The sequence below is a fragment of the Stegodyphus dumicola genome, chromosome 10 (genome assembly GCF_044657685.1).
Source record: "Stegodyphus dumicola isolate Sdum_Otavi_A_Nest chromosome 10, ASM4465768v1".
NCBI lineage: Eukaryota > Metazoa > Arthropoda > Arachnida > Araneae > Eresidae > Stegodyphus > Stegodyphus dumicola.
In genome coordinates, this window is record NC_140777.1 from 150600163 (window position 1) to 150624498 (window position 24336).

Below are 24336 nucleotides of genomic sequence, written 5' to 3' on the forward strand. Positions count from 1 at the left end.
GAAAGCGTCCTACCCTAATCTTGTTTATGATCAATTATTCAATATTCCAACTAAGCAAGATAACAACTTAATCTCATCTTCGTGTAATAGAAACTTCCATTAAGTGATTTCCAACGAGCCAGGAAGTGTGCAACTCAACGCAGATGTTTCTGTTCTTGCTCGCTGAAGCGAAACGGCAGCGCGTAAATTCGAATGTGCGGTCACTGCTTGCTTCAGGTATGTTCTGAATGGTGCGCCAAGCTCTGCTGTATAGAGTTGCAGGATATGTTATAAAAACACAAAGAATGCATCTGTATTTATTAAACATTTTGCAATGAAAATGTCTTTTGTCTGTTACCGAATTCTCACGAGCGGAAACGATAAAAAGTATAAGTCGTATTTTTCTTAATAATTCTTTTTTACGTTACGTTCAATGTTTTTCATTTTTCTACGATAAAGATATGTGTTACATTTGTATTTCCAACAATACATGTTACAGAAGAGATATGTGTTACATGAATATAATCATTATTCCGGTATTTAAATTTAAATGAAAAAGCAATGAATGACTGGAAATTTTCAATGCAGTTAAATTTTTATTGAAGTGCTGTATAATATATGCTTCAAATGATTTTTCAGATTTAACTGCAAGCATCATATACTATGTATTAGCAAAATGACTTTTCTTTTACATATACTACTGATCATCTTTTTTACAGACTGCTTGTTTTTTTTTTTTTTTAATTAAATGTTTTTGGTAAAAATATAATTTATTCAAAAAGTTCACCAAACGAACTCGCATAAGCATTCGGACACTTTGAACAAACAGGTTATAACGGGACATTCAATATTTCGTTAGATAGCATTTAGCTAAAATTACACTTTCTTTCCTTTTGTTCCACTCCTCCGTGAAAAGTACTTTTAATAGAACTTTCGAAGAAATATAACATTTCCTTATTCTTTTCTCCAATTCACACATGCTCGATAGAACTTAAAGTTCGGAGAATATGAAGGATTTTCGGAAATTTCAGGGCAGTTGTATAATAATCACAAGATAACATTTAGGATGCGTGCTTAGGATCGTTATCCTGATAGAACGTGGATATATTTTGCATTCCAAGTTTTCTTGCAGATGCCTTCAGATTTTAACCAGGAATATTTACATATTTATACTAATATTTATACAATTATACAAATTATTTTATATAAAAGCAAAACTTTCCATTCTAGAGGACTGAAACATTCTCAAACCAATTTGCGTACATCCTCGCGCTTAACAGTAGGCAATAGGTTGTAGAATCTCACCCTCTTTGGAAACATAGACTAACTTGAGACTCAGCTGAAAGCTAAGCGACTTATCGTTATTTTCATTACGAAAATGGAGACAAAGTATGAAGGATGTAAAAGACCCTTTTATTAAAACTGAGAATTTAAAAGAAGGTGCTTCTTGTGCTTACAAAACAAGCCAGCATTTATGGCGTAAAAGCAATTTATTCAAATTTAAACTATGTTAAATGGTAAGATAGCCAAAGGCTACAAAGAACGAATAACGTGCAAGTTGGCTCATACCTGATCCCGGCGTAATACGCCTAATGACGAGAATAGCGCAGTACCGCAGACAGCTGTCGAAGAGATTTAGCTGATTACGTGGCCTTCAGCAGGCGGAACACGCTCAGATTCAAAAATCTAAAAACCTTCCTTTAAATACTACCTCTTTCTACCTGATTTGGCTATGTGCGAACTTAAATATGTATTTTGGCGGGAAAACGGAGAAGGAGAAAGACAGTAAAGCTACTGAACATAAAATAACTGTTAGATAAAAAATAAATAAATTCTTACAAGGTTTTTTGGGTTCACTTGTATAATTCTGTTCATTTTTACTACAGAAATAATAATATCCAAATGCAGAAGATAATTCTTCTAATGTTTTATTTTCATTTAAAATTTAAAAAAATATATGATAGGAAACATCGTAGGCCGAAATACGGCAAAACTTTTGAGTGTTTGAATTATTATGTGAGTTACGGATTAACACTTTTTGAATAAATTATTTTATTACAAGAAATATTTTGATGATATATTTTGCAACAAACGAGACTTAAAATAGAGAAAAGAAATAATACATTAGGGGGGGGGAACTTCAAATGTGTGTTTCAATTAAGACACAATAACACGCCGAATAAATGCTAATTCAGAAGTCAAACAACAAAATGCAAATGAACAAGATTATTTCCTATCTTGTTCATTTGCGGTTTTGCAGCTGAAGATGGTGGTTCGGTAAAACCATCGAAACTAGTCCTGTGAAAATTTTGTAAATATAACGCTGATTTTTGTTGTTTGACTTCTGAATTAGTGTGTTTCAATATTTAGTACAAGGTATTAGTCAAATGAATTTCAAAAATCCAAGTGCCCGAAAACAAATATGAGCCGCTACATCATAATGACTGTTTTCACCTGTGTTGAAACCTTTCAAAAGAGGAGAAAATATTTTGTAGAATTTAAATTTTTGACTCGTTAGATTTCATGGTTTCATATTTCATGGTTTCGATTGATGTATTATTGTTTTGGTTGTTACTGATCCCAGATTGTTCAGCAAAGCTAGACAGTCTCCATAAATCCAAAAATATCTAAAAAGCATAGAACAATAGAGAACCCTGAAGGACCTCGTCTTTGTTAAAATTCAAGCAAGCTAAAATACGGGCCGGTGTGACCATGTCAGGCTTACACCAATGGCACTCAGGGAAGATCTTCTGTCCCTGCTGAAATGTGAGGGCTCTAATATGGCCACCCATGAAACGCAAGAGGCCGTCTGATAATTTTTAGGCGATAGCTGAAAGGACCCGCCCAGGCTTCCTCCAAAATACCACTTGTGATTAGCGAGAATCTTTCCAAGTTGGTTTAACTCCATCTTTCTAACAGAAGAGATTTCGCTATAAATTAAAGCCCCACAAGGGCCGTCTCCCTCCACGGCAGCAGTTCTATTGTTGTAGTTATTTTATTTGGCATAAAACTGCTTAAGTTAATTCTTAAGTCAACTCATTCAAAAATATTCAATTAACTTAAGCAGTTTCTTGTTTCCAGGAATAAATTACTGACTTGACTAAAACCGACTTCCACTAGATAATAAGAGAGAAAAGTAAGTAACCTTAGTTCGGTAACAACTTTTATATCGGAGTATTTCATTCGGATGACTTCGCGTACCTATGTGTTTTGTATAGAACTCGACACTCTATGATATAGCTTTATTTCAATAAGCAATTAATTATATATTTTATTAATATTTTTTGTAATCAATGGGATCTTGATTATGCTGAATATGGCCGTGCATATTCAACTATCGAGCACTTGAGTTCCAAGTTCCGCTGTTTGCCGCGATTATCGTTCTAGATAGCACAACTTGTCCCTGTTCTCATGAAGTTGTTCCCTCTAAGGGCACTTGTAGTAAAGTAATACATAAATTGGATGCGTGAAGATAGAATAGCAGGTGCAGAAAGGATTGTGACCAATTGTCACGTGATCTGGTTAAAGCTTCTGATTGGCTGTGCAAAATCGAACGAATTTTGAATTTTACAAGTAAAGTATAAATATAATATACAAAGTCAATGCAAGAATAATAAATAGGAAATTAGTCCATAACAATAATCAAGCATTGAAATAAGTGCAGGTTTCAAAGAGTGAGCATGGTCCTCATGAATGTCAGAGAGTGCAAAGTCATGTGATGGGGGCAAACATCCATAGTAGACTCTAATAGCCGCTGCTTGAGTTTCATAAAACTGAAGCCGTCCATGTAGTAGGTAATTGGCAAATTGCAGTAGTAAATACATATTAAGGATGAAGAAACAAATGCAGCAAGACAATAAAATTCATGAAATATATACATATGTACAAAAAATATGAGGTAATGTAACAAAGAAAGCACTTGATTCACTGAATAAAGTCATGTGAGTGGTCACCTTCTCATATTCAGTCTCTAGTGAATTCAGTGTATATTCAATTCAATATATTCTAGTGAATTCAGTCTATTCAGTCTCTAGTAAAAACACGTAAACTAGTAGCCCTTGACCATCAATGAACCCCTCTTATATTTTATCCACCCCAGGGGGTCAGAACAGGCACCGTTTGGAACCCCTGCTCTAAAGCACTCTTAAGTCATTTTTTAAAACAACGATAAAAGCTTTTCAAATAGTACAGACGTGATCTTATTAGAAACTGAATAAAATTATATGGCATAAACATTTATGAGAGAAATAATTATTTGTTTGAACAAAATTATTTAAGAGTTTTCTACCTCACATGTATTCTTTTATCCACAAGAAAACATTCAACAGTCTATCTTAATCCTTTTACAAATTTGGGATTCAAATGCATAAAACATTTAATAAAGCTAATACGCGATCGTACGTTATATATTGAATTACATGGCATGCCGCAGCTTCATTAGGATCGCAGTTTGTGATTTCCATCAACTATAGCTGAAATTACCGTGACTGGATCTCCGTCTGGGGGATTGTCTAGAACACAACGATGTTTAATCTCCAAATCTCCTCAGGCATATATCAAATAACTGCTAGCAAGTAGTTCAAGGGGACAGACGCCTCTTTTCCGATTCACTGGATCTGATTTGGATGCGTCACTGAAAGGACTGAAGGTACTTCCCGAGTTGTTGCCAGTTCTCGGAGCATTAAAATACGATCAAGAAACTGATAAAGTTGTTTAGAGAAGAAGAAAAGTTATTTTACTATGTGGAAATTATCTAGAAGTAAAATAATTTTGCGACCATGTTTCCCTGAAATTTAAAAAAAAAATAAAGCATGTCTGCTGGGAAAACGCTGACAAAATATGAGTATTAATAGTAATTTTTGTTAATAAATAATTAAAGAATTAAACGACATACTGCATATACTTAATAATAAAATAATTAGGTATGTCAGGTATGTTATTTTAAAACGAACCATTTGGATAAAAATTAATTTGTATCATGGTGTAATTAAAGTACATAATCACGTTTGTCATTTTTTAATATTTCCAAATCTGACTTCCTCTTAGTTTTGCAGATATCGATTCATATAATAATTAATAATTCTGAATCCAATTTTTAATCTTGTTTCCCGATTTCCTGCAAAATTTCTAGTTTCTTGCATCCATATTTCCTATTAGTAACACCTAATATCCTGCATTCATATCTCCTATTCATAATTATTATTTTCTTGTGATAATTTTTTATTTTTGTTCTCTATAATTCGATTTTTCAGGAATTTTATTCCTGAAATAGCAGGCCTGAATAGACTGTTATTTCATGGCTTCGTATAACTTGATTATATCTGTAATTCGCATACCTATGAACATAATTCTGTATGTAACCATATGATACAGTCAAAAATCCTTGTTGTTTCAATTTACACTTAAACTCATGGAGTATTTGATTATTTTTTGTCCCCCTGATGTAGACTCGAAAATTTATTAAATCAGTGCGCTTTTTTTCCTTTTAAGTTAAATTTTTCATCGTGTTCAAATATAATTCAGAATAATTATTTTAATATTAATCACTTTTGATTAATGTATTACATGCATAAGTTATTTTATTTTCCTAATCACCATTTCTGACTTTTGCATAGATTTGAATTGAAGTTTATTTTTTAATTCTTAAATGAGCATTTCATGATATGGAAATACTTTCTTCTTAAACATTTTTTTGTTAAAAGTGGAAGGATTTTTGTGCTCTAAATGCTTAAAATTCCATTTTACATTTCGTACAGAAACGTAACTTCCTGTAAAATTTGGGCTCTTAACTTCCCGTTCCACTAAAGCAAAAATTCTTATAGACATAAATGCACAACCAATGAAACCCCATTTAGGCGCTTAACTCATTATGTATATCCTTTAGCAATATTCTCCACATAATGTTTCTGTCTTGCCTTTTTCATTTTCTCATAATATTCAATAAACATCCTTGCTCTCTCCATAAAATGAATTCATGTAATAAAAGAATTTAAAAAGGATGTAAAAATGTTTTCTCGGAGTTTGAGCCTTTTCTGCAGCGAAAACAACTTTAGGTGAAAAAATTGCCATAAATAAATGGTAGTCATATATTATTGCGCGGAACCATCGATAAAAATTTCTTCACCAATTAAAATAATACATTTTTCAATGTATGCCAAAATGAACAAAATATTTCGAATGTTATCTGCTATAGCTATTTTATTCAAATTTATTTATGTATCTCAAGGAGAGAAGTCACTTTAAACTTTGTTAAACACTGAAGCTCTGGGAAGAAGCTCCGCTGATCATTTACATTGACGCATAAGTAGGAAATTTTCCTACTTACGTCAAAGTAAATGATCAGCGGGAATGCAGATTTGAAATCCTGATAATCCTAAGTTTTCTAAAATTTTGATACAGCAATGTAGCCTAAAAAGAAGAACACACCTGCAGTAAAACTTGGTTCACAAATTTAATATTGTGTTTATCTTTTATGTGTTATATTTAGTGATTTCGATTGTTTTTTGCTTATGAGTTTGTACACAAAATTAATAATCAGTGTTCCATGAATGGATTAATCCATTTTATATTAATTTCTATGAGAAAAATAGTTCCGGCATACGAACTCTTCGGTTGACTTCGATTTCTTTCAGGAACGAATTAAACAGATAAAATGCATAATAACTTACTTTATAAAATCTAGTCTTCTTTGATAGCGTAAATCAATTTCTCTACTTGAAAACCAATCTGGCTATGATTTCTTCCAGGAAGAATTCATGGTCCTCTAAGTTACTTGCTGCTTGGCTGTGTTAATGAGATTTAAGGGACGAAAAATATTAAAATGATGTTTCCGAAAGTCTCTGAGTTTAGTGATGCAACTTTTGAAAAATTCATATGTTGCGGACTTCATAACTCGAGACTCTATTTATCAACCGAGATATTTTTTATTCAGGTAGTTTGTTTGTAAACCAAATTATTCTTGAAGTGAGGCTTTCGTGATTTATGATTCCACTCTATTTTAAATTTCGATATTTCATATTAAATGTGCACAAAAGTTCCCGGCTTACATATAACAATTCGTTTGGTAATAAATTCCTCTTGTAGTCATGTAGGGGAAACTAAATGAATAAATTTGAAAGTTTCTTTAGTGAAATCATCTGCGTTCTTTTTTGATTGTTTACTGAGGGAAGTGATCTGCTAGTTTGTTGTAAAATATTTGAAACTGATTATCGTTCTGTGTTTTGATTAAAGAAGATTTTCATAAAACAACATTTGGGTCATATATGTGTTGATTCATCTTCTCCTTGTTCTACAATGAAAGAATTAATAAAGCAATTTCTCAGAAGCCGAGAATTCGTAGAAGAGGATCCTCATGAAGGTCAACCAAAGAAGGTCAGAAATCATTGCTCCTGTCTATGAGGAAATATTGAGTAACAGAAGAAGAATAAAGAGGAAGAGAGATATCAGCAAGATTGTATCCATCTAAAACAATAAATGTTTGCATTCTAAGTGAACTCCTTTACGTAAGCGAAGAGTTTGAGAGGGGTATCCCAACTTCCTTCATCAGTTAAAAAACAGCAAGGTATCATTTGATGTGTTGCAGCTTTACATTGTAAAATCAGATAGATATATTCCAGCCGATCATAACGGGGGATATATCAATGATCCTATACTATGATTCTCTAACGAAAAATGAGTCGCATTTTTCACTATGTACCACGAAAATTTCGGTGTGGCAAGCCCGTTTACTGAGATTTTGAAGTCGAGCATATAAGGGAATTATGCTTCTATATGCCGCTCAACCGAGATAGTGGTTAGTGACTCTGATTACCGTACCCAAGAGCTTGGACTTGAATTACAGAGGAGGCATGGGTGTTTGTATATGTATAGTGTCTGTGCGGCATGGTGCACACTAAATAGGCGGGGGGCGAAACCTGTCACCTGTATGGTGCCCAAAGCTCTTGCAACGACAGACGCAATCTTGGCTCCTTGCCAGGATGAATTTCGTGGGCTTGTTCTGATTTCAGATGAGCGAGATTAATCATAACAACAACAACAATAACATATTTCTTGATTTATTAAGTTATTTCAAAAAGATTATAAAGATTTTTTAAATAAATATTTATTTCGGCAAAATTAAGCCATTATTTTTTTTACTTTTTTGTAAATTTCCAACCAATTTCTATTTCAACGGTAAATTTTATTTAAATAGCCTAAAATCTAAATCTGGTTTTTATTTTTGCTTCAAGCTAATTAAACTGAAAGAAATAAATAACAATATAAATCATCCTTGTTTTAGTTTGGCATCATTCTGTTACCTGTCTTTAATAATTTTGATCCAAAAGCTTGGATATTCTGATTATTTTTTATTATTCCTATTCAAAATTTTGGATATTCTTTTAGCTTCTTCTGATTATAATGTCACGATTTTAATTCGTTCCTCTGCAATAAAGTTTGAAAGTTCTTCGGCTATTTCCTTTTGGCAGTCGCTTAAGGCATTTAACTTATTCATTTATAAAACCAAATATTTTTTATATATGATAATGTTTAAGAGATAGACATTAGAGAATTTAATCGCCCAATAAACATCTGTTCATGGGCCATTAAAGGTGAGAAGAGAAAATAAATGCAGGTTTCTTTTTCATTCACTTTCTAAAGAAAAGAATTAAAAGTGCTTTTCAGTTGAGATTACAAATTCATGATTCTGTTTTTGATTATACTCTCATGATTCTGTTTTTGATTATACTCTTGCGTCTGATTTCGAGGGGGGGGGGAGGAATCACTCTACTTATACGAGCAATGGACGACTCAGAGATCTGAAAATCAAGTTGTTCCTTTTAATGTCTTTTTACCTTTGTTTTCATCTTTTGAAAGAGCAGATGGAGACAAATTACGTTCTATAAATGTAATTAATAAACCTGTGATATTGCGCAGATAAAAAAAGAACCCTGCCATTATTGACAACGAGAAGCTTTGACGCAAAATAAAATTTTCAGAATCGTTTCCAAACTGTTTTCATTCGGCACAAGTTCTCATTTGAAAACCTTCAACAGTAGCTGACTTTTTTAATTTTTTGGCCTAGAATAGATGTTATATTTACTCAACTGAGTCTTCAGGAACTTGGGGAGACTAAATCTAATCTTGTTACCAATAATTAAAAAAGTACTTCCCTGAAACTTAAATTTCTACGTCGATTATTGGGTTATAAATCGTTAAATTAAGTGTGACTATTGAGCGCTAGGTAAAGCTAAATTCTTAAAAGATTTAACTTTACAGGACATTCTTATAGGATTTGAAGAAATAAGAAATGAAATGAATAAGTTTAAAAGATTATGTTTAGTGTTTATTAGGCTTTGTTTAGTGTTTATTAGTTTTGCATAGCATAGCAACATAATTATTTTTAAATCCATACTTTAATAATTCCTGATGAATGTCTTTGATTCTTTTAAAGAAACTTACCTTGATCGTAGAAAATAATTCTGTAGATTTAATTTAATATATTTTAGTAATTTAAAAATTCTTTAGCACCCACGCCGGGTTTCAAATACCTCGCATTTGCTAGTTTGATGTGTTAGTCACTTGCACCAAACGCGCACGCATGGGGGAATATGATAATTCTTTGCATTATCATTAATTATTATTATTTTTCCTGCCCCTCCTTTTTCGAGGTTATATTGGCTAAATATGTATTTACGGTAATCCAAATAAGGAAATTTTAATTCTGCCTTTTAGCATGTTTTACTTCAGTGACACTTACTCTGGACAGCGAGGAGCTCGAGCAATTATCAAGTTCATCAACGAACATCAGAGGGATATCATAATTGAAAGCTAAAAGCCAGGTTCCTATTTAAAAACCTGAAGTATGCAATTGGCAGCACGCCAAATGTATATTTTATAAATAGTGTAATATAATTAACTAACCTTTTATCTTAGTACACACTAACAGCTTTTGTATTAAATAATTATAATTGTAAATGTAATAATGTTCATTAAATGTTGTAAATAGTAATAAATAAAGGATAGCTGAAAAGAAAAAGCAGCTTAAGATAAAAACGCAACGACCGGAGTGATTTGACTCGACCTGTAGTGCCCAATGAGAGGCGGAGCAGCCTGTAATAATAATTATTATTATTACTTTAGTGAAGACGCATAAATAACGGTACCTGCCATATTTACTCGCGTAATAGTCGCCTTCACGTAATAGTTGCACCCTCCGTTTTGAAACAGAAAAAATCGTCAAAAGAACATAACGTTCGTCCGAAATCTAGCTATATTGCCGCAGTCCTAATAATACGTCAGACTTCAAGCAAAAACTTGCTATAATCATATATTATAATATATATAATGCTTCGCTAAAAACAGATTGCTGCGTAGACGGTATTCTTTGTTGTTTTAACTTAAAAAGCATCAGAAAATAGCATAAATTCGGCATGTAGCACAATTTTGACATAGCGCACATTAAACATTGCACAGCTTTTTATTGTGCGAAATAAACGGAGTACCGTATTTTGCCCTTTGACGCACATTTGGCGACTGTTAATAGAAAAGTATTCAAATAATTTAAGCTTAGTGGCGGTGACTATACGCAGGTTTTATATTCTACTAGCCCATGTGCCATGTAAAACTAAAGTGTTATGTAAAATTGCATGTATAATTTGATAAGAGAGAGAAAAATATTAAGTATTATTGAGCGAGAGAATATTTTCAATAGATATCATAATATTAATAAAAAATATTAAGTATTATTGAGCGAGAGAATAGGAATAAAAGCAAAGAAATAATAAACAGTTTATTTTAAAGTGAATAAATAAACAAAATAAAGCTTTGTATAAAATAGATAAAGTGTTATAGTAGTACCTCGTTTCTTTAACCCATTTTAAAATAAATTTCGAAATATGAGCGAATAGTATAAATTATATATTATTTTTTTTAAGTACAAAAATTTAGCTATTCCATAAAAAACCCTTTAACAATGCTTAAAATTTGAAATTCGTATAAATTAGCTCTCATTCACTATTGGAAATGTTATTTCCCTTCTTTTGATGTGTTCTAATGTATAAGTTGCTGTTGCATAGCTGCAGAGATGTTTAGCATGTTAAAGGGCCTAGCACTCTATTCATATTATAAAAACGTATTTTTTTTCCTCCGGGAAATTCCTTCAGGCTTTAATTATTTGAGTATATCATTGTGATACAAGCAATTAATTTGAATTTAACGTTCTGTCCTCTATTTTTTTTTTTTTTTTTTTTTTTTTTAATTCTGGGAAGACAGACCAGAAGCGTAAGATTCCAGGACCAGATTGAGAATTAAAGATTTTCAACAGACCTGTTTGTTCTTAAGTGGTCTTCCAATAAAGCAATGAACGATATTGTCAATCTCAATGTTTCTATTCATTTTATTCAAATCTTTCGAGTTATTAATGAAATTGTTTGTATTCTTTCAGCCCAGAATGATACGAGACCTCTGGCCCTAACGTTGAGGAGTTCCCCGACAATCAGTCCGGCATCTCCTGGCAACTTCTGGCCACACTCCTTGGTTCCTCCCACCTCTCAGTCCTCACCAGTGTCTCATATGTATCAGCCTATTCATTACTCATCATTACTCCATTCGGGGACTTATCCCTACAGCTTCGTGCACAACACTTCGGCAGTCGCAGCAGCGGCGCCTTCGAATGGGGTTCACCCAACTTTAGAATCAACATCCATCCACCCACTGTGCTCCTACTTGTCCGGGTCTCCTTATTCGTCAGCTCAGTCGGTGGGTCTGCCAAACCCTACTATAGCTTCAGCTCTGGGGGGACCGGGACCTCCACCCCGGCTCCTCGACGGACACACCAGCGGAGACAGCCATGGCTCGTTGGACTTAAGGGACGACTCAGACAAAGAGGGAGGCAACGGAGGGGGAGCTGCAGCTTCCCCAGCAGTCAGTAGTCCGGACAAAATCCCTCCCACAGCGCTTCCTCACAAACGAACCAGTAGGTTCCAGCCATATTATCTAATGTCAAGGCAGAAAATAATTGAGACGTCAGTGGATGCGTAACGATTCAGCATTTCTGTAAGTGATTTTTTGCTGCTTTACTGTTGTGTATACCTTGATGTCTGTAATTCTTTAATTGTTAAATATTTAAATGGCTACATGACACGAGAACATGGCAGTTCCGCACAAGCGGCATTTGCGCACATCATCTTTACGGAACATCAATTTTTCTAGCGGGTGTAACCAGCTATGGATAATGAGTAACACTTCCGCACAGCTTATCAAACACAATCAATCAGCCTTATGATTTATCTACATGATTTTTCTTAAAACTTGCTTAATAATACATTACTAGTAATATATTGTAGAATAAACCACTAACAATAAATTAATAAATTAACTAATAATACATTAGTTTATTTCCGAGGTACATTATTCCTTAAAATAGTTATCTATCTCTATATGCTCTCACACATATACAATATAAACATTTTGTCAAAATCTATATTTGAGCTGTTAGTAGCTTAAAGTTTCGTAAAGCAAATAAATAATCTTAGTCGCTGTTCCAAGTTACCGAAAGATAATCCAGAAGATGTGGTTAGCAAACCATTCTCATACAAGTTGCAGTGAATTTTCCTTGTGCGCAAGTGACTCCGCTTTTCGATTTGCAGGCAAGTGTCGTGTGCGCAAGTGCAGTTAAATCATTTAAATAGCATAATTTTTCTAAGAATTTATATGTGCCTTATTTGAAAGACACTCACTCACAACACGCATAATTGCATTAAACACGAATAATTGCATTAAACAGCGTTATGCAATTATACGTGCTGCTAGAGAGTGGAAAATTCCAGTCTTTTAATCAACTAATTACCTCCAAATATTTTATAATATTTGGAGGTAATTAATTGTAATTAATTATAATAATGTAACGACCAAATGGTTATAACCATCTTATGAAACTGCTCTTCTAGAATTTAGATGGTCTCCAACCATTTCTATAGGAAAAGATAAAAAGGATTAGATCGCTGTGTACTTGTTATGTGAGTAAAAGCACGCATTCTTTTAAGCAACTGCACGTTTGCACATTTAGTATTTCCAAGCAGATTTCGACCTTTCCTTGAATATCGAATATTTTTTGTGCTTCAGTCTCTTAAATATATGAAAAATTGTTGACAGATAGCTAATTCAGTTTAACAGTATCAAACAGGTCTTTCTTGAATAAAAATTAAATGCACCGCAATCATTTCTAAGCAGTAGCACTCTTTTTATTCGATTTCCTTAATGCTAAATTAATGCAAGTTGTCTCATAAGTTTTGGCCTATAAGCAATATGTATATTTATATAATTAAACTCATCTTACTGAAAGCATTTTTGGCATAATAATTTTACTCGAGAAAAAGACCTTCGCATTTATTAATATTGTTAATTGATCGGAAATTGGTTTGTTCTCCTTGAAAAGTCAACTAATTTCTGTCTATGACGATAATTACTTGCTTTATTGATTACATTTTCACTTTTAATTATACCTTTTAAAAGTTTCTATTTTCAATTTATTCAAGGTGCATTTCTGATGTTTCCATTTTCAATTTATTCAAGATTCAATTTTTAAATATGCTAATGAGTTACTTTTTCAATAGAATTCTAACTACCTTTGTCAAAGGAGATAATATACTAAATAATCTATTAGAAAATAAATTCTTATTATACATATATATATATAGAGAGAATATCTATATAAAAGGGAAAGTATCCACTATTAAAGGTATATCTAATGTTGTAAATGAATGGAAAGACTAAAGAGTGAGTTTCCCAATATCGTAGGCTACTTGAAAATTACAGATACAAAATGCTTCCCATTGTGCACACAGTTAAAAACGAAATTTCCATTTCTGTAGCACTCGTGGAAATTGACTGCCATTGCTATACGACATACTTTTAAATTTTGAGGACACTGTGAAATTTGATTTCATTTAGTATTATTTCAGCAAATAAAAATCAAGCGGTTTGAAATCTAGGCCTTTTTCTGCGAATATCTTGTGTCGGTAACAGAAAGAAAATTGCTGTGAGTTTAAAGGTATAAAACATACTTATACGAGACACTATATTATACTATATACGAGACACTATATTATATTTACTTACATTACAGGATATTTTTCTATATCTAATCTATGCAATTTTAGCTTTTAAAATTAAATTCCGAATATGAAATCGATATCTCCAATATATGAGCGTTTTCAACCATATTCAATGTATACATATGCAGAAAACAGTAGGGTAATGTATTCTGTTTCATTCAAAACAAGTCAAATTGCATCTCAGATTTGAAATTTTTGCCATTACAAATTTTGCTTTCAATAGAAATAAAATTAGTTTTTCAACGTTTCCATATTTTTATCTTTTACACTGTTTTAGAAGAAAACAATTGTAACAGTTTAAAAAGAAGAAAAGAGAGAGAGTGAGAAAGGATTTCTTAAACTTCAGAACAATTTAACTGCATAGCAACATGAAGAAAAATGTAAATTAATTTTCAGAGTGAAAATAATTATACAACATCATATGTTAAGACTATAAGGGCAGGCTAGAAATAAACAAACACAGAAAACCGAAGCGTCGCTAACAGAATCCCACCCCTTAATATGCTCGTCTCGATAATCAGTAACTGGTTGGTCCAGAAACTAATAAAGAGAAATTTTCCGCAGGTATATTTATATAATACGACGAAGTCTAGCCCGGAGCTCCCTAATCAATACAAGCCCCGTCTAGACAATTTGACAAGCAACGTCTGGTTTCTCTATCTTAATGCATTTCCAAAACACCGCAGAACTTTACTCGCTGAAAATTTCTTCTTGACAACTTTTAAAGAATTAGTTAAATCACATTTTCTTAGTTGCATTTCAGCACGATGAGAGCAAGAAGCTATTTTTTAGTTTCTACTTTTTTGTAATCTAACTCTAAAATATTTAACTTCAAAAATTTCTCGTTTTTATCATTTAATGCAGCATTAAACGAATCAGATTAGCATAAATATTTGCTCCCTCTTTTCACCTTTCCGCCCTGATTTTAATTTCGGAGAAGAAGACTTGCCAGTCTAGACAGACTAGTTAATAAAAGAAAGTACTTTGGGGAAACTTTTTAATTTTCTTGATAATCATGCTCAGCCTTTTGAAAGAGGATCGGACAAGAAATTTGCGCAAAACTTTTAACGCGGAAGACTCAAAAATGACGTGTTTACTTGTTCGGAAGTGTTAATTGGCTAGCTTTGCGAAAAACGAATCAACTATGTTGAAATCTGAAAGCCAATACTTTAATTTAGAAATCTAATTCTTTTATTTTAATTCTTTTCAGTTAGGTAAAGAATTAATACAAAGACTTAAAAAGAATTTCAAGCAAATACTTGTCGACGAATGGAAATTCTTACATTTAATTAAAAGAATGAAATTCTTAATTCAATTTTAAGATGGAAGGAAAATTAATTATGCATTAGATTAAAATTATGAGGCATCTTAAACAGCGTGGTATAGCTTTGCATTCCTCTTCAGCCTGTTAAAACATTTCTGTTAAGCCCCACTCTATGGGCCTGATGATAAAAGAGCTGGCTGCATAGTCTTGTTCCCAAGTTCGAATCCCACAGAAAGCATGGATATTTGTAAGTGTCTTTGAGGAGTGGAATTTAATACCTTGTCCTCATATTTAATAGCCTGGAAGGAAGGTGGTGCTATCTTTATGCAGATTACTTTCTTTAAGACAAAAACCGACCTTCAGAAAAGCGCAACCATCTTTATTACTGGGGCCATCCTTGCGAAGGTTTTTATCTCAGCTAACAGTAGCCAATTTGCAAAAAGGTACCGGCACTATTATGCTAAGCCGTCCCATAAAATTTATCTTTATGAGAGTGGTTATTTATTTTTATTTAAATTTTACGGCGTTTTTAAATTCATATCTAGGACTTTTAATTATTTTCTTTTCATTGTTCCAACATTTTTCTTCCTAATGGCTAGAAATTGGTTTGTAATAGCGGAAGATATTATACTAGTTTAAGATGAAATTATCACGTGTGCCAATGTACTGTTACGTTATTTTCTTCCTTCACGTTCGTACGGAGTTCGTAGATTTGGAGTGAATAACGACGACACTTGATGAAGTATCGAAACACACTTTATTTAGCTAATATTAATCAGGACAGCTCCAAAGTCACGTTTTACAGTCGTCGAAGATCTACTATACACTCGCTGGAACAATCAGCTTCAGGTTATCAGGCTATAACAGTGGAGACAGCTTCACTGCGAAGCAATAGAGTACAGCTCCCGACTCTGCTTGGTCGTTCTCGGAACTCCACGTACTCTCGAGACTCTCCAAGCTACAATTCGCGATGCACTCGGCGACATACAGAGCACAGCTCTCGACTCTTCGGTTCAGTCGTTGCCGGAGCTCAGCACGCTCTCTCGACGATGCACTAACCACGATACACGTTCGATGCCCTCGACGACCCACTCGGCACTCGCTGCCCGGCTTTCAACTCGATCGACTTCCGCACGGACTGACTAACTCGATGCTAACTCTCCGTGTATCAACAGGGTTTATATAGCTTTTGCCTTGTGTTCGAGAACATTCTGGGCTAAATGGGTAAGAATTTGTTCCAGAAGGTTCTCCATCCTTCCATAGCATATCGCCTAATTTGTCGCCAAATGGACAATTTTTCACTAAATGTGGCAACCCTGCCTTCCTTTGCCATTTTATGGCAATCCTAAAACTGCTTTGCGGGAAAGATATCTTACCGCGCCTGGACATTTCGTAACAGTACCAACTAGTATAACAATAGACTGGCATCTATGCCAATATTAAGGCTTCAAGTTTTTCTAACGGTTTTGTTTTACCAAAAGCATGAAACAGACTTTTTTAAAAGTCGAAAAATTTTCACTTCACGAGGTATTTATTATAAAGGTAAACAACATTAATAAGCAAACCAGAGAGAGAATCATTACCCTATCCTAATCGTTCACCCGTAATTCTGTTCTAAGTCAATGGGCAATGTAGTATGTTTTCTGAGGAAGTTAAGTATCTCATTAAAAGCACTTTCTTCCCATCTTATAATGTACATATTTAATGATACCTCTTTTCCTGTCTCCTCTCTCTATTTTTCTGTCTAGTACATTTTCGTTTAATCCTACGAATATGAGTAACTAGCTATCGGTATACAGAAAGTTTCTGGATACATTTTCAAACCCTAAAATCAACTTTCGAGCTGTCAAACTGCTGTATATTATGAAATTTAGAGTCATTTTGGGTTTTTTGGGAAATTTAGAGTCATTTGGGAAATTTAGAGTCTGAGGGTCATTTTGGAGTTATAATCAAGACAATATCACTTACTCTTGGCCTTTCGGGAAACTTGAAACCCTTGGCCATTTTATTTACTATTTTCAAAAGGTTGGAACAGAGTTTTTTATCTTGTTGTTCAATACCTGAGCTGAGTTATTTCTTGCTTGTAAGTGAGCATTTTAGTTCCTTCCTGAGATGAAAGATTAGGTTGATGAACTTTGCCGCAGCAATTTACAGTATGTAATTGTGATCTTTCACAGAATTAACGTAATCCTTCTATATGTTCTTCTGTTGAAGTCATAGAGAGGGTATCTGGTCAACAAAACCTTCATTTAGCAGACGTGGAGACAAAATTGGATTGATTTAATCAATAATTCGAGCTCGAGCAAGAACATGGTCATATACATCGTCTAACGTTTGCGTATTCAGTAATATCTTACTGAAGTCAGCGATTTTTCTTGATGGATTTTAACGTAAGCACTTATAACTGAATATTTTAGCAAAATTATCAAACTTAGCTATTTCAAGCTTAGAGGTACAGATTTCTGAGAAGATAATTCCTTTCTCGTGAGCATTTTGACATATTCATAAAATGAAGGCATAAATATAGAATATTGCATTATACTCCATCTTTTTTGGTAGAAAGAGCGTGAGATAACATAGCGATCCTGAGGAACGAGTCAAGATATAAAAACGTTTAGATATCAGCCTAATTACTTTTTAACAAGCAACTCCTTTTCTCGGAATTATAATGACTTCTGTTAGAATAGTAGATCTATGCAGATAAGAAGTATGGTTCTAGATGAACAGTTGGGACGTCCATTTCGACCCAAACGAGTTGAAGTCTGAATCAGGAAAGAGTGTAGCGACATTAAAATTACATTAGGACAGCGTAATGAAAAATTTAATTCCTTTAGATTTTTCGTAAAACACCATCTGCAATCATTCAAATGTATCAATTTGAAATTGCTTGTTTTGTGTAAGTTTCCAACCACGTTGTACTGTAGACTTTAAAAATGGTTCTCGCATTTTACAAAAGCACTCATAAAGTTACTTAAACTGAATTATATAAATTATTATACGCTATTCATAATGCATTCATGGAGAGATTGAAAAAATGAATTTGTAAAACTCGAAATATTTTTGGATTATAGAAGAATGTTTTAAATTAACTAACCGCGTTTATTCCAAATTCTCACTTCCCTGTTACTCCCTGATGCAAGGGAGCAGTCTATTGTATAATATGTTTATGTTTGATTTTTGTACCTTACTAAGTGAACAGATACTGATAACAGTAGTTTGCTTTCATTTAAAACCTGAGTGATTATTTTATATTAGCAGAAATATATACTTAGATCAAAGTCGAAACTTCGGCAGTATCTTCTTTCAGTAGAAACCCACGCGTGGTCGAGCGGTAAAAAAAATTGATGAATATTGCTGGTTCTTCCAGTTTTCGAGCCTAGAAAAACGGGCTGCCTTCATGGTTGGTTTTCGTGGTTTTACCCTTGTGTAACATGAATACGAGTCAGTTTCTCTTAGAAAGTCCTCTGCGAAGGCATATCTTCTCTTAGACAGGCAGGCTTCGTGTGGTTTGTCAAATTTAAATAATCAGGAAATTGAAAATTAAGGTTTCAGATTGTAGAGACATTACGTTGATTAGAAAAGCCGGAGAGATAAAAATAAGCAATCGCCTTCGCCGGGAATCGAACCACGGACCTCTGGAATACCAGCCCAGTGTGCGAGCCACTACACCACAAAGGCACGCCAAGAAGGTGGAAGAAATACCTTATAAAATAAACCTTAAATTTCAACAGAATTTAAGGTTTGATTCCACCTAAAACTCTATAAAGTAAACAGTCTCTCTCAATCTGGCACAATAGATTTTATAATTTATTCAGGGATTTTACTTTTGAATTAAAAAAGCGCTATTTGAAGTAATATTTTGACAGAGAGCCCTTCTTTTATAGAAAGAGGAACAGTTATGATTTAAGTTACTATTCTTAAATAAAAAGGAATAAAAAATAAAAATAAATAAATAAATGAGCTGGAGATGATGTTATTTCTGTTACCTGAACTTTTCGCATTGCCGAAGACTTTAGCAGGTCATGTGTCAATATTCTCGATACTGAAGCATTTAAAAACAATTATTTAAATTTATTATTTTTTTTTTCATATCATTCAGATTTTACATTAGCTGCTCATTTATTTCAGTTGATGCTTATTGCAAGAAGCTTTAACCACAGTTTGCACCAGCGAAAAAATATTATTTATTGTTTATTGTAAACAGATATTTTGATGCATTTTTTATTTCTTTGCAGTTTTTTACGGTGAAAAACCACAGAAACTAAAAATAATTAAATTTGAAAATAATCATTTGGTAATCACTAAATAACGTTGCAAGGATTAGGTTTAAGAATGAGCGATAGAATTATTGTGTAAAACTCTAATTCTGAATAAATTAGATTTTCTGCAGCAAATGATTAATTATCTAAATGTATCTAATCTATTTATCGGCAGGAGTTGTAGAAATTTTTAAAAGCAAAATACTAATTTCTATGCCATATCACCGGAAAAGCAACTCTTTACGCTGAGTAAGTTAATAATTTATATTTTATACTCAACTTCTGCATGCATTCTTAAATCTTCTGTGTCCATGTATAATCTTATTACGTATACACTTCGGTTATATTTTACCTAGAATTTTTTTAAAATCTCAGAATTTCCTTTAGTCTTTCAATAAAGGATGGATAGATGGATATATTCACATTGTTTTATAATTCAAAATCTCCTTTACAATCTTTCAGTAAAAGATGTGTAGATCGATATATTTCATAATCCCAAAAAATTAAAATATTGACGTCATCATTTTAATAGTTAACATATATAAATATAGTGAAAAGAGGAATAGTTTAAACCTATAAATTCTATCGTTTCATATGAAGCTAGTTATCTGATGTTGAACTGCACACAATAACATCCACAAGGTTCTCTGAAATAGCTTTTATTTTTATTAAAATAATGTTAAACTTGTTTTGGAGAGACAGAAAAACAACCAGTTAAGTTTCCTTATTGCGAGAGAAAAATGAACAGCGAAAGATTGCCTATCAGTATATCATTAGATTCTAATCACAATTTTCTAACTAATTTGTAGTTCAAATGTAATACAACATCAACTGTTTTTAAGTCTCATTATTCTTTAACGTAATGAAAAGGTTGTTTCCTAATCCAAGCTTTGAACCATAATGCTAATTATGTACCTTTATTGCCAAGTTGAGGAAATTATTTAGTGCGGGCCCAAAAGCATTTCCTTGTATTTTCAAGAAAAACTTACCCTTGTAAGCCGCAAGGCTGAGGATTTGCCCCGAGAAGGGCAAATATGTATTGTATATGCCATGAATGTGTAATCATGAATCATGATTGAAACGACGTTACAGAAATGTTATACTCCAGTTACAGAAATGTTTTAAATGACACAATAATTCATGTTTTCATACTATAACATGTATATAATCGCGAAAGAATTCGGGTATCATATTTCAACGAAAATATCCATTCCAACCCCTCTCGAAACCATTTGAACGATTTTTTTGTGTGACATCAGTACATATGGCTATCTGTACGGACAGAATAAAGGACTATTTTTGCCAAAAATCATTGTAAAATGGATTTAAAATGGATTCAGAAGAGATTTTTTTTCCGTGATGTCGGTACGTTACCTGGCTCGGTGAGCTTAGGTTGGAAAACAGTGGATTTTTTTTTTCTTCAAAAGTGACTGAATTATGCGGTTTTTATGACCCCGTCAAGGTTTTAATGCATTTAGTTAATCTGTATGCAATAGTTGTAGAACTGTCAACAATTTAAACGCTTAAGGGGTCAATTAAGCCTAACGATCCGCCATTTGTTTACATTTGAATTACAAGAACAATGAATTCAGTTCCTGCACCTTCAATGCCTTTTTGCCGAGTTGGACCAAAAGTAAGCTTTCAGTTTTGTGCACCGAAAAATCTGCTTTTTCGCCAGCTGGTCGAATTGCTAATTTTTGCGTATAAACTATAATTTTAATTGTAAAATTTTTTTTTACTGTTTTAACTGAATTTGTTGATTATGTTTTTCTGTATTTTACAATTTTTAATGAATCTTGAGATTTTATGAATTTTTGCTTTGCCTCGAAGTGAAAACTAAATTAATTGAATGAGAAATATATCTCCAATGAAATTCAAGGAAATAAGTGTAAGTGAAATGCAGCAAAATATGTGTATAATTTAATAGGCCATACAAGGAAGTCATATGTGATGTCCACATCAGGTTTTTAAACTAAACAACATTAATTTTGTATAAAATACGAAACCTAACTTTTTACACTTTCTTCCAGTCTTCATATTTACATTTAGGAAAATTTTTTACTCGTTATATAAAAAATAAAACACAAAGCATTTGTTTCGCGTACTACAAATATTGACTGAGGTATTTGGTATTAAAATCGGTAATCATATTTAGTAGTCGTATAAAAAAATTGAAGAGCGAAATGTTTGCATGTGTGCTTAAGTAAAAACAAAATATCAGTTTAGAAAATGATGTTAAAAAAATTAAATTACAAGGATTTCCATGTAGACTTTTTTTATTGCGAAATGAAGATTATTGTCATATAATGGTCAATATAATGCAATAATATATAATGTATAAAGTATAATGATATAATAAATACAATAAAATGTATAATATTCAAAACGGAGATTTTACTCACAGAATTTTATAGAATACATTCTCTAGAAAACTCTGTCAAACTTCTGTACTATTTCGCGACGAACTCGTAGTATTAGTTGCATTAGTTAAATATGAAAACTATTCTTAGTTTAATGAACTTTTTGTATGATTGCCAGATTATGATTTCGAAATTAATAAAATTATATTAAAAACTTTAGTTAGGTTTCGTAATTTTAACAAAATTGATTTCTTTAAATTGAAAAACGCCAAATCTCGAACTTTTGCGTCATTTAAAACATTTTTGTGATTGGAAGTAAATATGTACGATCAGTGGTTGCTAAAATAAAGGCAGGGTAAAGACTAATGGGAACACGCTGTGTAACATCATGCGAACCATAATGGATAATTTTACCACAAATCACTCTTAGAAATGAAGTTCATAAGTGTAGAATTAAACTAATGATCTTACAGAGGAAGTACTTCTGAGAAAACTCAGTGACCGATAAACGATTTTTTTATTTATTATTTTGGGGGGGGGTAGCCTTCAATTTAACAAACTCGTACATGCGCCTTGCTTCTATACCGGGGGGGGGGGCTCTCAAACAAGAAGAAATTTCCTACTTTCAGGAGAGGAGGGGAATAATATCAGTTTTTTAGTTCTCTGTTATATATTTAGTTTTAGTTTATGAACATTAAAAGTACTTTTACTCAAGTTTTAGTATTTATCAATATTTTCTATGCTTTTTATTGTTAAATTTAGTAAGCAAGTTAAAAATAATTTAAATATAAATAAATATATATGTATTTATCGAGTTTTGAAAAAGAGGAGGATGAATGATAGTCTAGTATTGGTAAAAGAGGTGAATGAGGTAAAGTTGGAGACCACTACACTTTATAAGCAAGTATGTATGCAATTATCTTAATGGTCAGTAAACTTGAAAGCTTTCACTCCTTTATTAAATCAATGCCGTGAAGCCTACTAAAACTGTCAGCAGAGTTATCGCCACATCTGCGACAATAACAACTGAGTCAGAAGAAGATTTAAACAATATTTGTATTTAAGACTTTAAACTTAAGTGATACTCGCTTGAGCTTAAAATTTAAATCTCTGCGGCTTGCTGGAGTTCAAATATACAGTAAGCAATGTGAATTTAAAATTCAGAATGATGCATGCTGGAAATTATAATGCAAATGCTTAGGTGAGCGTTCTAACTAACTGTGCCAGTGATTCGGCTACAAAAATGGCAAACGCTTATGACTAAGTAGCAGAGCTGGGTGAAGCAATAATAGTACGGTCAGCGACGCTTCCAAAGCTCTCCACTGCCCAAAATTGGAATCGAGCTGTTCAGTTAGTACAGGGAGACAATAACTGTACGATTGAATGGTAAAATTCTGGTGCCCAGCCCATTTCCCCCCCGGGGGTTGACTCAGGAAAATTCCTGGGAAGTACAGGCTAGAATCTGTACTTAGACAGTCTCAGCCACGGGGGCACATAATATGACTTCACAGGACTAGAGATCTAGTTCAATCTAAGGCAGGTTCAGGCTTGACAGGGACCGTACTGGTACTGTCGTGTCTGTTCTTTCAGTTGTGGTGGAGCTAGATCGAAGATCGTCGACCAAATTCCCGGGGGTTTGACTCCATTCAGTTCTCGTACCGGGAACTGACAGAGTGGTCAGAATGCACTCTACGACGTACGCTGCCCTTCGCTATTGTTCCTGGAGGCAAAATAACTAAATAAATTCATATCTACGATTTGGTCTTCCCGATGTTTTGTATAGATTGCCCCTGCGAGAATGAGGTCCTCAGGACAATAGATATACAACTACGCATGGATCCGCAAGTCGGACCTAGGTCGGAAGTCTATGTTTATCTGCTGCGTCTGTCCCACCCATTTGTACCTGTACCTGCCAAAGCTTTCTATATAACTTCCCAAAACTTAATTCTTAATTATTAGTGTCTCATTACTGTAATGTCTGGAGCTAACGAAAAGCAGAAGTGACAGTACGATTCAAATAAAGTGATTATGGGTTTATAAATATAAGATACTGTATAGACTCACTTGTCTTAACTCGAAACCTAATTTCAATTTTCATAACCTACCTAATATCCTCTATTCATAATCTAATTATCCTAGCACTCCCTTTAGGATTATGTTCTCAAAATGTTATCATTAAATGCATTCAAACTCAAACTTATAAGAGATAGGTTTAAATAAAGTTAAAAATCTAAATGTACAGTTACTGTATGATTCATCAAAAGCGAGCAGCATTTTAATTCTGCGTTTAACAAAGGCAGTTATTAAAACAGATTTTAAAGGCTTTTAAAGAATTAACAGTTTTTATTTTTAGCTCTAGCTACGTTTATATTTTCCTCTTC

General features: G+C 33.1%; 1 protein-coding gene and 1 long non-coding RNA gene across 6 annotated transcripts in view; one reads left to right on the forward strand and one right to left on the reverse strand.

Moving 5' to 3' along the window:
• LOC146995135 (uncharacterized) overlaps positions 1–24336 on the reverse strand; it is a 427109-nt gene that overhangs the window by 369590 nt on the left and 33183 nt on the right. The window lies entirely within an intron of this gene.
• LOC118182910 (uncharacterized) overlaps positions 1–24336 on the forward strand; it is a 353090-nt gene that overhangs the window by 278888 nt on the left and 49866 nt on the right. For all 5 annotated transcript variants that reach the window (XM_085825702.1, XM_085825700.1, XM_085825701.1 and 2 more), the window contains exon 3: positions 11402–12012. In XM_085825702.1, coding sequence (XP_085681828.1) covers positions 11402–11997 — 596 coding nt within the window. In that variant the 3' untranslated portion in view covers positions 11998–12012. The remainder of the gene's footprint in view (positions 1–11401; positions 12013–24336) is intronic.